Below are 17,248 nucleotides of genomic sequence, written 5' to 3'. Positions count from 1 at the left end.
GAGAATTTAAACTTAATATTTACTTTTCCAGTACTCCACAGAATGAACTAGGTTGGCTGGAAAAGATCATGGAGATCAAGTCAACCTATGACCTAACACCACCTCATCAACTAAACCATGGCACTGAGTGCCACATCCAACTTTTTTTAAATACCTCCAGGAACAGTGACTCCACTACCTCCCTGGGCAGCCCATTACAATGCCCAGAAAAAAATTTCTGCAAAATATTTTTTCTAATATCTAGCCTAAACTTCTCCTGACACAGTTTAAGACTGTGTCCTCTCATCCTTCCAAAGTGCTTTTTATTTAGGGCTGCATTATAGCAGTACTTCTCTTCTGCCCAGTCACACCTCTTCACCTCTAGGTTAGAAGGAAGGAATAGTATTGTTCTCTGGACAGCACAGCAACTTCTGCTATGATAGCAAATAGTCTAATATGGTAGAAATTAAAAATGACAATTATGTTCAGCCCTCCCCAGCTCACCAAGTAACAAGGGATGCTGAACATTTCTCCTGAGGAAAGTATTCTAAGTCCAAAATAATGCACTTTTTGCAGGAAAATATTCCAAATAATTTCCAAATAATTCTGGCTTTGAACTAAGGAACGCACAAATTTCAAAACATTAAATAGAGTCGCTGGTTTCCAACTACACCTACTTGGAAACTTTGTCTACTGACACTGCTGACTGGACAAGATCTTCATTGTTCTGATTCAAGAACCTGCCTAGTATCTCCACTCCAGGGATCAAACATGTAAGCAGATTTTTGGGACTCAACTTTCATTGCTTATACAGTTACTTATTTTCTTACAGTTGCTTGTTTTCTTACTGCTTATACAGTAAGGAAATAAATTGCTCTTTTCAAGCTCCATCATGTTCTTCAGTACTAACTGAAGTCTAATTTTTTATTCACAGAAATGAAAAAAGTTTAAAGCTTTTAAATTATGCTCAAATTTCAGCCATTAGATGGGCTTTTTCAAGGCTCAAAGTTTTCAATGTGTCATGATCAGTAAAGTCTCACAGTTCAGAGAAATCTTAAGGAAGGCAGTTGAGGTTTAATCTAAAAAAGAACAGCCCTTGTGTTCCTCTTTGTTAAAGATATTAAGAAATCCCAATTAAAATTTAAACTGCAGTTCATGAAAATCTTAAATCAGTTTTTAAATAAATGCCTTGTTTAAGCAGAAAAGGTCTACTTGACAAAATATTCTTGAATGGCAGACCATGACAATTTAATTCTATCACTACAATGTAGAGGCACCGACTAAAGATTTGAGATTTCTTGATCATTTAACTCCTTCCTGAAAACAAAGCTCCTATTTATTCCCACACCCAAATTCCGATCAAAATTTATGGACACAATAAAGTTCAACATAAAAAATCCTAATTTACAAATGTATCAAAGAGAATCACCCCTCTTGCAGCTGATTTGCATTCAGGCAGTATCCAAGATTTACAAGGCAATTTACACAGAAGACAGAAAACTTTCACCATTATAACAAAAATGTTACCTGTGGGAGGGCACCATAATTCCATATATAACCCTTGTGAGGAAAGATATTTGCCACATATCGAAGCTTGCCTTTCTTTGTATCATGTTTAATGGGATTCAATGGCTCCTCAGTGGCAATCTAAGCAGATCGTGAAAAAAGGTGGGGGAGCCGGGAGAGGGAAAGAGAGAAGGAGAATGTTAAAATGGAAAGCAATTAATTCCATACCCAACCAGTGAGAAAGATCCATCTGGCAGCACAAGCTTGTGGTTTGAGGACTATTAAAACTACTACAGCCTCACTCTGAATCTCAAGGGTCATATTCAAAAAGAAGCTTATTAAGGTATTAAATAATGCTGTAAAGTATGCAAGAAAAAAATGAATCTAGAAGAGAAAGTAATAAATTTCTAAGGAGGCTGTCATGGTCAAACATAAAAACTGAAAGGAACTTAAGTCAGAAGCTCTTGCACTTTATGGTACAAGTTCAACACACATGCAAATGGTGGCACAACATCTTGCAACAACAGGGGCTTTGACAGCCTCTTTGACAGAGGAAATGTTTCATGTTCTTGCCCTCTGCTCCTTGCTCTCCAATTGCAAACACCCCCTTTTTTTCCATCCCCTCTCATCATACAAATGCTTTTCCCAAGCACAAGTTCCTCATAGTCAGCAAATGCCAACTTAATGCAGATTTGGAACAAGTCAAGCTACCATTTGAAGAGGGCATTCGTACTCCTAAAGAAGCACTGGCAGAAGAGCTGAACTACAGCTGAACAGTAACATCCTCCCCCAAGGCCCATACACAAACCACACACACAGAGCCACTGCCTGAGTTACCCACCACAGCTAATTTGCACTGTAACCACCCTTTGACACTCCACACCACAGTCCCAACCCACCAACCCACATTAGCTTGGCTCTTGCTTACAAACACTCATCTGAGTGGCAAAACATTTGTTACAGGCTCAAGTGATTACACTCAAGTGGTGCATAGTTTCCCTGCATGAGCACACAGCCCTCAGCCCATATCCGTTTTATATCCCTGGCCTTTACCTGAAGCACCATCACCAAACTCATCTCAAAGGAATTCCGCCTTTTAGAACCACCAACCTCAACAGCATGTACTCATTCTAAAAGTAAACCCTGCCCAAGAGCCAAGATGATGGTTCACACATTTCTGGCTTCACACTGGATTCTACCTGCTCCTGGTCATAACCTAACAGTAAAGAGTTCAAACAGGCCACCTGGAACACTGATGGAAGTGGAGCTCAGCAATGCTTTTTGTTCACGGAAACTGGGACAAAGAGGAGTAACTGAGGGCACCAAGGGAAGAAAAACAGAAATAGAACAAGCTGAGGAGCAGGAGATCTGTTGCAGGAAATGTAACAGTGGGTAAATATTCATACTAATGCAAGGTTTAATGTCCTGAAGTCTCCATTGCATGTGAGGAGAGATGAGCAGACAAGATCTGGTAATAGCAGGAATTAGCAGCTTACCATGGTCGGGACTGAAGGATTGCCAGGACACGATGGCAATGCAAGACAACTACCTTAATTGATGCAGCAAATTTTAAGGATATTAAAAGTTAAATATTAGGAAACTACGTCTAGTCTCCTCCACCAAACCCCAAAAGCCTAAAGTCAATGATTTCTAAACCTAGCAGGACAAACTTTTCTACTCTTGACATAATGAGAAGCATAGGGAGAGCACCCTGAGCTTTAGGCAGAGTTCAAGTAGCACTGTCAAATGGATCCTCTGCAAAAGAGAACTCAGCTGCCACAATAAATCACGAGCTTAAAATAAGGGGTAAATATCTGAGGTAACCCTGCTTGAAGAGTAATAGCTGTGATGGCAAACACAGTTCTATCATCAGGGAAAGGAGAAAAAAATTCTCAAATAGCAGGCTAAGAAAGTTCATTGGTATTATTTTCAATAGTTAAAAAGAGTTAACAGCTCAACCACAAACTTCCTTAAAAGCATCTGGGAAGCATGTCTAAAATTAAAACAAATGTTCAAGAAGACAGGACATACCCTGGTGAGATCTGTTGTTTCACAAACACTACAAATGCTTTTACTACTTGTAAAATATCTCCCTGCAGGAGTTCATACTTTCAATCAGTGAAGTCCCCAATTATTTTTTTTTTTGGTCATAAGGAAATGGTCTTTTAGTTGCAACTCCATTTGTTGGGATGTTCAGATTTGGCCTAACACACTATACAGTGGAAATGATGAATTAAATCATCTGAGTGGAATGCTCCATAAGCAAGCAAGCGTTAGTCTAAATGCTGGAAAACAGCCTAAAAGTTAGTACTCCAGGACTCTGCTGCAGATATGCTGCACTCTGCAGTGAGAGGGCTGTCAAAAAGCAGTGCCCACCTGCTTTTCCTGTTTCCACCAAGAAAACAATCAGTAGCTCAACACTTTCTGTAATTGCAAAGAAAGTGTATGCACCACTTCAAACCAATTTTTTAACAGAGAACATTTTAGTGTACAAAGAGCAATCGAAACTGTGATTAAATTCTGCCTACTGGAAGCCACTGCATTGTTTTAGCTTCCACAAAAACCTATATAATCAAGGTATTTTCCTTAATTACCTCCATTTTTGCATTACTCCAACGAGGCACTTCTACAATCATATTAAACAGGACCTAAAACAAAAAAATAGTGACAGAACTGAAAATAAATTCCACTTGGCAATTAGTATTTTACAGTAACACAAATTCTCTCCTGTGCATTCAGCAGCAACACACATCACATTTCTCTGTTACAGCCACTTTTATTTGTATAGTTCCTTTGTATCAACCTCCATGGTTCATCCCTTCCCTACCTCACCCCTTTAAGAATATGGACAACAACAAGCGACAGAAATACTCCTGATGTTTTTTGTTCCCATGTCAATATCACCCTTCACAAAATGTTCAGAATGTCCATGGAATGGTTTGCCATGAGGCAGAGGTTCAGTCTACTTGCCAGAGAGGACTGAATGTTTCTATAGGACAGAGTTAGCTTCCCTTAAGCAGTGGAAAGGATCATGTTTTGAGTTTTTTCCCCATTGATTTATTCCTTCAGGCCCTCCTCTTTTGCCTTTCTATTTTTCAAAACTCATGCAAATTTCACTTCTGTTTCTCAGTCACATCTGGTTCAAGTGAGCTGATACTAATCCAAAAGTAATGGCAGAGGAAGGGCATGGACACAGACACCTCACATTTGTGTTAGCCTTCCTAACAGAAACAAAGTGAAAGTTTTTTAAGAAGGTGGTGTGGGAGGAAAAAACCCAATAAACATGTAAACTTTCATGTGTTTAGAATAAAAATAAGCAGACTACACCTTCTTACTGAGGAGGTTAAAGCAACATTTTCCAAAGAGAAAAATTCTGTGTAACTGCCCTAAGATTTCTTCTTATGAAGCTGAGTTAAGCCCTACCAAGGAGCAGAGTACTTACTGAATTGGGTAACTAGAACAAACCATCAAGCAAGGTCTACAACCTGTTTTAGACTACTACAATAACCTCAAAAACATCACATTGCCTGGGACATCTCTTCATAGCCAAGGAAAAATTACATTGGTATTAGCAATTGCAACAAGTCAGGAAAGACAAAATATGTTTGTGCAGAAATTCATAAGAAAAAAATACAAAGTTGAACCAAATGAAGACTTGCGCTGATACTCTAACTACACCACAATTAAGGTTCCAGTGAACCCTTAAATATTTGTATTTTTGCTCCTTGCACCCTGCAGCTGCAAGGTCAAACAGGGTCAATGTCACAGTCTGATTAAAGTAATTCCAATGGTTCTATGATCATCTCCTCCCAAACAAATCTGGCAGGTGGAAAGCAAGAAAGCAAAGGAAAATCCCAACTGTCACTCAGCATTTCTACTATGAGATCACAAGCTATGCACAATACTGACAGCCAATTCCCAATAAATTTAAACTATATTTGCCATCCATAAGTACTGTGCCCATAATGCAATCAGTGGAATGTCAGATGGAATCACTTCTCCCAATCAGGTCATGACCAAATAAAAAAAAAGAAAAAAATGTTTCAGATAAGTCTCAGTTTCATTCATAAAATACACCTTATGTATGTAAGAACAGTTGAAACTAAAGTAAAGAGGGCTCAAAAATGTCAACACCAAGCAAGAAAATAAAGTAACATACATGCATGAGCAGGTAAGAGAAGGGTTGGAAGAGTGCCAAATAAAGTATGCACATCCATCTGGGAAACACTTGGAAAAGAGAACAGTATGAAAGCCAGTGCTGACAAGAAACTCTTAGGGAACTGCCAAGCAGGCCAAAAAATTGTTCTGACTGGTAGCTACAGGCAGAAAACTTACAAACCACTGGAATTATACAGGATGTCTTCCCCTCCACCACAATCCTGTATTTTTGTTGTTTAGATACTGCCATATGCTTTCCTGTCCATGAAGAATGCAAAGGCTTCAGCAGCCTCTGTGCTTGGTTTTGAGCTTTTAATTAGTCAACAGTTAGTCCAGGTCTTCACCAAACCAGTTGTCAAGGCTGGACTACACTGGACTGAAATTAATGCAATGCTGCTCTCAAAAACATTATAAAACCACTTGGATTCAACTCAGCTTGAAGACCAGGCCCTCATAATTTGTGGTATCAGTCAAACGTGAATTGTCAAGAGTCTTAAATGTGACAGCCTGACAGATTAATTTGTATGCAAAAAAAATCCCCAAAAGTACTCTCTCTAATGCTAAGCTGCCACAAGCATTTACAAAAGATTAATGACTTCATTCAGTGTTTACATTTAAAAATAAAAAGTTTTATTTATAGGGCAATCAAATTTTCACAGTGGTAAGACTAGATTCACTCATGTGGAAAGGAGAGCACATACTAGATATTTTGACAGATGGAAAGAGAACCAGACTACCTAGTATTATAGGAGTTTTTTCCTCCTCTTTCTTATCTTGTTTTCCTCCTTGACTAAGTATCACACAGGAATGTTTCCATCACTCTTTTATCCCCAGGCCAAGAACCTATTCTTTCTAACCACTTGAAAGTTGTCCTCCATCCCCTGCTGTAAACTGTCCCTGCCTCAGCTGAAAACAGAAATGCAAGTGTCAGACACTACCTGTCTCCACAGATTACCATCTGCATGTGTCATTCAGCAGTTAGTTTTGGCTGGTGAATGCATCTGGTAATTGATATTTTTATCTTAGATCAGTAAAATAAAAAATTCCACCTCACCAACCCCCTAAGTAAGCACTTCTAACCCCTCAAGCAATGGCAAGACTGTTTCAACAGCCCATTAGACACACCTTCAAATCACAGCAAAAAGATCTCTTATTAAACAAAAACTATTGCTTACAAAGTTTACCATTTAACTGCCTTAGTACAACAGCAGTCAATTGGCCTGCCTGTGAGATCACTGCAGTCCAGATTTAACCCAGCTCTTCAAGTACCTCATGGAGAAGGGACTCCATGAGTGTCAACCATGCAACTGGCTGGCTGACTGTTTCCTCAGGACAGTATTCCTGGAGCATGCAAGAAAAGAGGAGGAAAGTGTCCTAGATTCAGAAAAAGGGACAGAATGCATGTGCTAGGGAAAGGGAGCTGAAGAGCCCAGAAGGACACTTAACCCACGGTATTGTGTCAGTGTGAACATGAGACAAATATTTGTACTTAAACTCTGTTATACCTTGAAGAGGTGATGGGGCAGGGGAGGTCTGAAATCTACTTGCTCAACCCAGAGAAGTCAAAAGTACATTTCCTAATTCCTACAACTGCATAAGAAAATCAGCAGAAAATTACATCAGTAGGAACGACTAGTATGTGTAAATGATACCCCTTATTTCCTAAGAACTACACCCTAAGTAGATTACATGGGAACTCACGTAGGTTTTAACTGTTTTCTTTTTATCGGGTGTTGTCTTTAACACCTCTTGGCACCTTACTGCATTCCATTTCAGCTGAACATCATTTTTAATGTATCATGATATAGTTTTTGTTGAGACAAGCAAAAATATCTCTTTCACACAGATAACAGAAACAGCTTTTGGTTTTTGAAATTAAAAAAAACACAGAAAGATAAAAAGATATACAAAAATACTTCAGCATATTTGTACAGCAAGTATTGAGAAAAGCAAGAAAATACAGACTGTTGTACCCTGGTAAACTGTTAGTCATCATTCTGTCCTCTAAGACTGATGGTCTTAAAAAAACCCCTGGTTTTAACTAGTTAAACTACTATAAAAAAAACAACTAGTTCTGGCTGCACAGATTCTTACAGAAAATAACTAATTTTGATCCAGGGTTGTTTTTAGAAACCTAAGTATCAGAAGGAAAAAAAAACAACAAACCATGACCTTTCTGATGCCTGCCTTTCTGGACTGCCCTATATCTCTCTCAAAACCAATTCTTCCTTACCTAACTTTCCCTTTCTTGTTCAACTAGTTTCTTTCCCAGTCATTCCAAAGTTCCTCACTTCATACACTTGAGGGAAGGGTTTTGAATAGGTATGATTTTGCTCAAGGGTTGCAACCCTTAATGCTCTGCTTGGAAGGTTCAGATAATTTGAGGCAGAAGTGGAGTAACCTCTACAGACTGCAATTTGCCATCATCATGCATGACAAGAGATATGCTAAAGCTTACAGTTACTTTGCTAGTTTTTTGTAGTAGAATGCTTTAAAAAATCTAAAAGCAGTAGAGGTAGCATTTGAGGGCTGTTGACTCTTTGTCATAGAGAAGTTCTGAGTCCAGAAGCAAGAGAGAAGAAAAAGCAGCTATCATTTCCTTTTTTTTCTGTCTGCTGATTTATAATCTGGCAGGGATTCTCATCAACCATCAACTGAACATGGCAGCATGTACCTGAGGACTAACAAGAATGAAAATCATAAGCTGCAGTCTGGCAGTAGTGTGAACAAAGGGTGATGTTTAAAAGAAAGAAAGCAAATAAAAGAAAAAAAGAGGAAAAAAAGGAGAAGCTAAATATGGACTGTCATTAAATATATCCAGAAATAACTGGAGTGGGAATTCCTTATCAAATAAATAGCCATGTTATAAGCATTCCCAATGCAACACTTGCTATAAGATATTTGCCAATTAAAACAACAAACCAGATGCCAGCAGCATCTGGACACCAAAGAGAAAGTGGAACTTCTCCAATATAAATTAACATGCCACATAGCAAAAGAGGAATGCAATGTCCTGCATAAACATAGAGTGCCTGCAGTCTCTTGACAGTGTACTTCCCTCCTGTTATACTGGAAAGGGAATCACAAACACCATGGAGGTACAGTAGCTTTTACACACAGGAATCTCACTGGTGTCAGGCACATTCTCTGATAAACCAGTTATGGGACACATTCACCTGCAAAACTATGCCATGTACAACCCTGACATGGATAAATATGAACCACAGGCTTTCTCTAGTTTAGGGAATCATTCATTTGAAGCTAAGTTGGATCAAATAATTGATGTAACTTTCTCAGTAAATCAACAATACTCTGGGTGGATTTCAACTGGACTGATGAGTAAAGATTACTTCCACTCTCAGCATTTGTTCATCTGTAGGAACACAAAGCAAGGCTGCATCTAATGGACACATCCATAGCAAAAGCCTGTGCAAGTTCAAGCACCGGGGTGAAAGATTCACTGATAACCTAAAATTTGGAACACAAACCCCTGACCACATAATGGACACACTGTAGCCCTGGTCACAATATACTGAAAAACTGTCTAACAACACCAAGGACAGTTACAGAGACTGTAGCTAAGGCAGAATGCAAAGTCAGCACAAAGTGTGCACCTGTTCTGCACAGAAAATGACGACAGCTTCTCCTTTCCTATGAAGCATACCAACTTTACCAAATGACATCTCTGACACCAGTTTTGAACACTGCTGGAAGCACAAGGTCAGATCACCTATGCAGACTGCATACCACCCTGATGAACCCTTAAATCTCACCCGACTAGTTAATTTATCAGAAATTTTTGGCTCACAGAAGCATTTCAGCTCAAGTCCACAAGGGCATCCCAGCAATGTGTAATCCACAGGATACAACAAAACAAAAGCTGCCTTGGTTTCCTGTCTATTTTTTTTTCAAATGCTCTTGTGAATGTCTCCAAATTAGAGGACTATAATCTCTACATGTTTGGACAGACTCCTCACCAGAGCCAGCACATGAAACATTGTATTTCAAGAACACCTGGGTCCTCTGAAAGACACCACATGTGAATACTTCTCCGAAGATATACAATGACAAGTAGATTAGAAACTCTTTCAACTACAGCAGGGAACAACATGTCATGTTGGCCTTGAAAAGAAAATGATGACCTCTTCAAGCCCTCCTCCTGCCAGACAAGGAAGACCATATTCAACAGTCAGGCTCTGACAGTTTTGACTGTAAACCTAGTGGAAAGATCCACTTTTCCAGACAGAAATGTGAAACTTTTGAAACCTGTCACAGAGATTTACTTGGGCAGGAGTGGATTCCAAGTGCTTAAGGCAATGCAGGGGTTCAGACCCCTGAAATTAATAGCAAACTGCTAGTAATTTTAAGACTGGAGCTGAAATGTTACTTCTTTCAGCATAGTTTCTACCTCAAAATAACTTCTTTCTTGTCATCAAACAGCCAAAAACCACCTGCAAAAGCAAAAAGGTCAGTTGTCAGCAGCATCTGCAAAGCTAAATTTAACTGAGATTTGGGAAGGTCTAAAATGTTACAAGAAGTGGTTGAACTAGTGAAAACAGTTAATACAGAAACTCGAAAGTGTTTCCCTTAGAAACTACAAACTGAAGCTGCAAAACAGCTGACACAGACTTGTAGGATGTGTGCTCTCTATCCTACAAACGTTGAAAGCTGAAACTCCTCTAACTTTGAGACCTTTTCTGACATCAGGAACACCAAGGACAATTAAAAGTAGATTAGACTGACTAAAGTGACTCTTCCAAAATTATCTTCGTTTTCCATAGCTAGACTGCCATCTGATAAACACCAGTTCAGCATGATTTAACAAACTTTATTTAATTTAACTCTTTAAGAGGGCTTGCTTTTGTCTGGAGTAACAAATAACTGCCACCCTAAAAGCATAAGTTTCAAAGATGCGTTTCCAGGACAAGAACTATAACTTTTGAATTCTGGTCAAATTCAGTGAAGGATCAACTGAGTAAGAGGTAGCAGTAGCAGCCTTTGCATTCCTAGACAAGAACAAGGAGTCCAAGGCTTCGAAGGTCTTCTGAAATCAGTACATTACATTAAATTCCTCATTTTCCATTTATTCCCTGGTTAAGCTATGCTTTCCCTGCATACAAGCACACAAGGATGCATCTCTCATCAGGCAAGGTGAGGAGAGCCGCTGAAGACCCCAGTGTAAGAAGAAACTGCTTTCCAGAACACAAAGATCCTCCTGTTTTCCCTCTCCTCCCCAAATCCCTTAGATCACAATGAAAAAGGTGCTCTCATATTTCACCATTTAAGTATGTTTGGGAAGCTTACAGCCCACACATCTGTTTGCCTAATTGTATCAAAAGCCTGCTAGGATTGAAATGTACATTTGCCTTAGCTCATTTTCTGTAGTTCTATTAAACCACAGTCCAGAGCTGTCTCACAGCAGGAATTATGTGAAGCAGCTCTGGAAGCTACACTGGGCAAGGAAACAAGAGCTGCTCAGCCTCACTGGCATTCTACCCCTCTTTCCACAGGCTACTAGAAACACGGTTTTCAACAAGCTACCATGCTCCTCACAGCACAGACAAATGCAGTTTTGAACAATTTCAGATTCTGCATGAAATGTCTTTGCACCAGTCAGTATTTATAAGCAGCTGAGACACAGAATACTTGACTTGCCAGCAGGAGCTGTAAACAAGAATTGATGTTGCAAGACAATGATTTTTGATAAAAGTCTACTGGCACATACTCTTTCTCCTGAATAGTTCCTCTTTGAGGCATGATTCTACATCTACTACCTAAATGGGCATCAAGCTACAGGAAATCTAAAAAGCCTTACTTAGGCATTGTAGCTTGAATGAATCACAGAGCCAAGGGAGAGGAAATAAATAGTGCAGGACTGTGTGGGGACTGCTGTGCAGCACAAGAACCAGTGCACCACACACTGGCTGCAAAACTATGAGAACCCAGACAACTAGGGCTGTTCTTTCACATCAGATGGGTAGCTACAGTTTTGCAATATGACTGGCCAAACAGATAGGAGAAGATAAGGATTGGAACACACACCCGCCCACCCACATATAATGGCATTAAAACATAGTTTGGCTCATTTTTCTTCTATCACATTCTTTTACTAAGTTTTAGATGGGCCTATGCCAGGCAAAGCACAGCAAAAATTGTTATATTTTGGAAAAGACACTTGAATAAACAAATAGTGTTTCAAAACAAAAGCCTGAGCACATCTTCCATGTTTCCTAGGCTTCTATCAGTCTTAACTTCAATGCTGGATAATGCTGAACCATTAGCAGATGTGGTTTTTCTCCCTTTGGGCCTCCCAGCTGAGTAGAGAAAACGACATAACCCCAGTTCTAAAAAGCAGATCCTCAGTATAATTTCTGCCCTAACATACTTAGGATTTTTGAAGTTCTGTATATAAACCAAAGATTATCCACAGTCAGAGAATAATGAATATTTCATTAAGGGAGGTTTTACTGCAAATATTTCTGAACATAATAGCAAAAAAGATAACACATCTACACTGCAAAAGTCATAACAAACCTTTGAAAGACTGGCATAAGTGTTTGCCTTTGAGAACATCTTGATCAATAAAGGAATTCTGACATTTCTGGCCCATTCAAAGAGGAGAATATTAAATCTCTTTAAGTCTTCTCCTAAAAGACTTGCATTTGAAGATACGTCAACTATATTCAGTGACAGCAAGTTCACTTTGCAGAAAAGTGATGTTGGAAAGGAAATAGAGGAAATAGTTGAAAAAAAACAACAAGAAAAAAAACTTAGCAGTACCTCAGATCCAGTAGTCTTTGCCCTCTTTGCAGGAATTTCTTTATCCTACAGGGAAAGAGTGAAGTAAAGAAGTATATAAAGAATACTAGAAAGCAACAGCGTATTCACATAAATACAGGCAACAGTACTTTGCAATGAAATTGAAACAACCCTTTGTGAGCACAAAGGCCTAAATTATAACTTTTAAAAGTAAGTACTCAGTTCTGTTTCATTGTGAAATTCTAACCTTCGAGACATTAACAAAGGAAGATAAAAAATGTACAAGGACACATGTACTTTCTCCCAGCTACCACGAAATTTAGGCAGCAATTTAGGCCTGTACTCCACTGATTAAAAACAGTTATCCTTCTGTACAGCTGAAGAAGACAAAAACCAATCCAAAATAAACAAAACCAGTCCAAAAAAAAAAAGGCTGGATTTATCCATCATAAAGTCCATAAATCTTAGACAAGGGGATGGAAAAACTCTAGCATACATCCTTAAGTCATCCTCCTGCAAACAAGGCAAAATTAACAGAGACCTTAACCATGACTTCCCTTCTTGCTCACCCTTCAGACCCTATATTGGGTAGAATGCTATTTCCCCACAAATGAATGTCTCTCCACACTGATCAGACACTGCTGTACTCTAATTTAACCTACTGGTAAAATCACAGGCTATAAGCTACTCCCACAAACTTTTAACTCTAGGTGCAGGGACAGCAAGGCCTCTGGAAACATGTGATGAAAATGCCCATTGCTTTTCTAACAACAGCACGGACTGAACATGGCATCTTAATAATGATACTCTGAATGGCCTGCCTCTCCCACTGACAAGCACTGGGGTCTGCTGATCAAAAAGGTTTCATTCAGATTTCCAATCTCTCAGATTTAATAATTTAAGAGATTGGTTCATCAGTTCAGGAGTCTCCATCTGAACATGTTCAAACTACTGACCTTTTGCACCACTCATATCACCCATAGAGACTCAGCAACAAAACAAGAAAACGACTAAAACTCCCCCAGCCTGTTTGTGTCACAAGCACCCTGTGATAAGCAAAGCTCAGCCTCAACCAAAGACTGGCAGTTCTCCCATCAGTGACAGACTAAACAGCCGTTTCATTATTGCTGTAATGAAACCCCAGGGAGGGCGGCTAACAAGACGTGACAGTGCTCAGCTGCACCTCGCGCACTGCGAATCTCCAGAGGTGTGATTACCACTTCTCCCCTGGGCATTGCTGCTGCCTTCCAATTCTAATGCTCCTTTTGGGAATTAAAGACACACACCATAAGTTATGCAAGCGTGTGCTGTACATCCACGACAAAGAAATGTACATTTCTAATGGCAGGTGTAGAAAACTGCTAATTCAAAAAGCGTAACAGCAGAAAATTAATTCAAGCACAAACCTAAACACAGAGAATTATCACAAGATACAGTAAGGGTTCTCCTGCCCTCAATCACTTAAGAGACTTAAAGAGACACCTAGGCTTGTATAAACAGCAATCATTATGTTTCACTGCAAGTTACTAAATTTAGCAGAGAAAATTTGGTGAAGTCATTGTGCCTGCATTACATAAGGGCATCAGTCTGGGTTAGAGTGGCCCTTTCTGGCACTATACATTTCTCTGTTGATTACCAAAAAAAAAAAGCTTTTAAAACCTGCACTTTTATCTAAAGAACAACAACAAAACTATTAGTATTTTGAAATTAATGATGTTTCAAGGCATAAAAGCATACCTCTTTAGATCCAGCAAACAAGGGAATGTCATGGAACGGGGAAATATATTTACCATCTGCATTCTCTGAAAGACAAAACAAGTAACATTGTAAACCTAAAGATACGGCATAAGATGCTGGTGTTGCTAAACATCCCACAATACAGAAATGTATATATGCTATGACTGTGCATCAGTTAAACTTTTTCTGAAGTTCAATTTCAAGCATGTGCCAACATGGAGGACAAGGAATTTGAGTGCTTTGACAAGGAATTATTAGAATCAAAGTTATTACTTTAGAATTCAACACTATGCTTCTCTTCTACCTGGCAATACAAGATATACAAGGATGAGAAGATTCTTTCATTCTTTTCTACTCCCTGGCCATACACAACCATTTACAAATAATAAAAAAAAAAAAAAAACAACAAACCCAAAGGAACCTCATTTCCATCAGTGGTAAGTGAATTCATCTGGGTTTCTAGCAGTGTTGCCCCTGTGATTGCACTGTATTTCTAATAAACAGAGTTTCATGACCACAAATCTCCCAACATAATAGGCCAAATTCTGATCAAAAGTGAGGGATGGGATAAGTGCTCTAAAGCCCTCGATATGAAACACCACACCTTGAAACCACCAGAAATTGATCTTAACTTAGTGGCGACCCAATCTGCACCTCAGCCTTGCCCCCACTCTAGAAAGAAACTAATTTCACTGGAGTGTATATCACATCAAGAGAGTGCAAACACTAATTCAAATCCCAAGGAATTTCTCCTCTGCTAGCACCCCTATTCATAGTAAAGGAAAAAGCAGACAAGGCACTTCACTCAGCTCTGGACTTTAGACACTTCAGCAAAGAAGAGTAAATGGAGCTGATGTGCGATTCCTGGAAACCTCCCAGATGTTCCTCCAAAAACAAAATTTAGTGGTAAGCTGTTTATTAAATTTTGTTTATAAAACAAAATTTAGTGGTAAGCTGTTTATTCCCACCAAATAAAGTGACTTTCTCTAGACGATCTCCTGCACTGGAATGAGCACAAGGGAGCTCTGGCAGCGCTGCCAAGCGCGCACACGCCGCCTCCGCTTCTCCCACACCAGCAGACGTCAGAGTTGACTGTAGGTCAATGGACCAGAAACGTACAAACCCACTGCGATAGGACTGGCACACGAACAAGACAACACTGTTCCGAAAATGCGTAATACTGAGCACGGGACACCCTCAGCTCTCGCTGGGTCTTGAGACGCCTCCTGGAGCCCTGCCCGTGCCCTCGCACTGCCGCTCGCCAGCCCCGCTCGGGGCTGGAGCCCCACGATTTGGATGCCAGCCTCCCGCCTCAGTGACGTGCCTGGTGGGTGGGAGGGCGGCCCTGCTCACAAGGGACAGGCTGCGCTGTCACACCCCAGAGCCTCTCACGGCTGTCCCTGGGGTGCCACAGGCCCCGCGGCCAGGCTGCCGCTACCCGGCATCACGGCACCGCTTCACCCCCGGCATCCTCCGGGGCTCGGCAAAGGCACGGCCGGGCCGGGGATGAGCAGGCCCAGCATCCCCTCCAAAAGCCGGGATGTCTACTCGCAGTGAGGATCTGCCCTCACTCTCTACAAAAACACTGCTCTCCCCCTGCAGCGGCGGGAAGGCTCGGGTGCGATACCTCAGCCGGCCCGAGGAGCCGCCGCGGGAGCTGGGAGCCGCCGCCGCCGCCACCTCCGTGCGCCCCGCGGGCCGGGGAAGGAAAAGGTTTATGGAGTCCGCGGACTGCTACTTACTAAAGTAGAGGCGGTAGTCGGGCGAGTTGGGCCGGCCCCGCTGTTCCGTGCTGTAGCGGGACATGGCGCCCAGGCGCCCCCACCCCCGCGCCGCCAGCAGCAGCCGCGACAGCCCCGGCGGCGCTCGCATGATGGCGGCGGCCGCGCGCCGCCTTCCCTCCCCTTCCTGCGGCCGCCGCCGCGCCGGCCCTGCCCCGCCTGCTGCGGCCCCGGCCGGGCCCAGGGCAGCGCTGCGGGGAGAGGCTGGGGCCGCACAGCCTCAGGGAGGGCCCCACCGGCTTGAAATTAATAGTAAGGAAAGGCAGCCCCTCCTTGAGGCGGTAGGTGACCGCAGCGGGAGGCAGGCAAGCTGGCGCAGATGGTAGCCCGGGTGTTCCCAGGCTGGGTGCTCGCAGGTCGCCAGCACTGCCGCAAAGGGGGATGCCGAGAGCATGGAGCCAGGCTCTTCTCGGTGATGCCAAACACTAGGACGCGGGGGAGTGAGCAGAAACTGACACACAGCAAGTCCCACTGAACTTACGCTAGAGCAGATTTTCATGATGGCCTCACTACTGTTTCCCTATGTACACCTCTGAAATGTGTCGGTGCTCTGGGTCTTTGATGGAGCTGTATTCTAGTGTGCAGATTTCCCATTACAAGAAGGCTCTGGAGGGGGGGAAAAAAGCTATAGTCTCCTCTGATTTGTGCCACTGCTTGCTGCATTTGTGACAATAGGCATCTCCAGGAGAGCAGAGAGGAAATTTGCAGGGCCATTGCCCACTTCTGCAGAAGCTACAAAATAGTACTACATATTTCATCAGAAGAGTTGGCATCTGAGTTCACCAAATGCAAAGTTTTCAGGGGTAATGCCCTGAATTGAACATGTAGGGGTGAAATTCTTCATAGAATCATAGATCTGGGGGGAAGGGTCCTTAAAGATCATGTAGCTCCTCCTTGCCATGGACAGGGACACCTTTTACCAGACCAGGTTGCTCAGAGCTCCATCCAACCTGGCAATGAACATTTCCAGGGATGGTGCATCCACAACCTCTCTGGGCAACCTGTTCCAGAGTCTTCCTCACAGTACATTAAAGAATTTCTTTATTATATCTAATCCTAGACATACTCTCTTTCAGTCAGAAGCCATTCCCCTTGTCCCATCATACTCCTGTAAGAAGTCCCTCTCCGTCTTTCTTTTAGGCTCTCCTCAGATACCAGCAGCTCTCTGTAGTTCTAAGTCTTTTAAGTTTGTCCAGAGAGCAAACAATCTGTATTTCATGTGGAGTAATTAAAAAAAGGATAAACTTATATAATGTTTTTTCTATTATAATAAAATCCATTATGTGCTTTCTTTGAGTTGGCCTGCTGCTGAAATGGGCATGGTTAAA

The 17,248-nt window shown here is 41.4% G+C and overlaps 1 protein-coding gene across 1 annotated transcript in view; it reads right to left on the bottom strand.

The window, feature by feature from the left end:
- PPA2 (inorganic pyrophosphatase 2) overlaps positions 1–16,054 on the bottom strand; it is a 34,709-nt gene extending 18,655 nt beyond the window's left edge. Inside the window, exons 1-5 of the mRNA XM_054633383.2 lie at positions 15,882–16,054; positions 14,140–14,204; positions 12,424–12,468; positions 4,080–4,133; positions 1,507–1,626 (exon numbers count right to left, since the gene is read on the bottom strand). Of these exons, the coding sequence (XP_054489358.1) occupies positions 1,507–1,626; positions 4,080–4,133; positions 12,424–12,468; positions 14,140–14,204; positions 15,882–16,011 (414 nt within the window). The 5' untranslated portion in view covers positions 16,012–16,054. The remainder of the gene's footprint in view (positions 1–1,506; positions 1,627–4,079; positions 4,134–12,423; positions 12,469–14,139; positions 14,205–15,881) is intronic.
- Between the last annotated feature and the right edge of the window lie 1,194 nt (positions 16,055–17,248).

Source organism: Agelaius phoeniceus, chromosome 4, assembly GCF_051311805.1.
Source record: "Agelaius phoeniceus isolate bAgePho1 chromosome 4, bAgePho1.hap1, whole genome shotgun sequence".
NCBI lineage: Eukaryota > Metazoa > Chordata > Aves > Passeriformes > Icteridae > Agelaius > Agelaius phoeniceus.
This window is presented reverse-complemented; position numbering and strand designations above follow the sequence as displayed.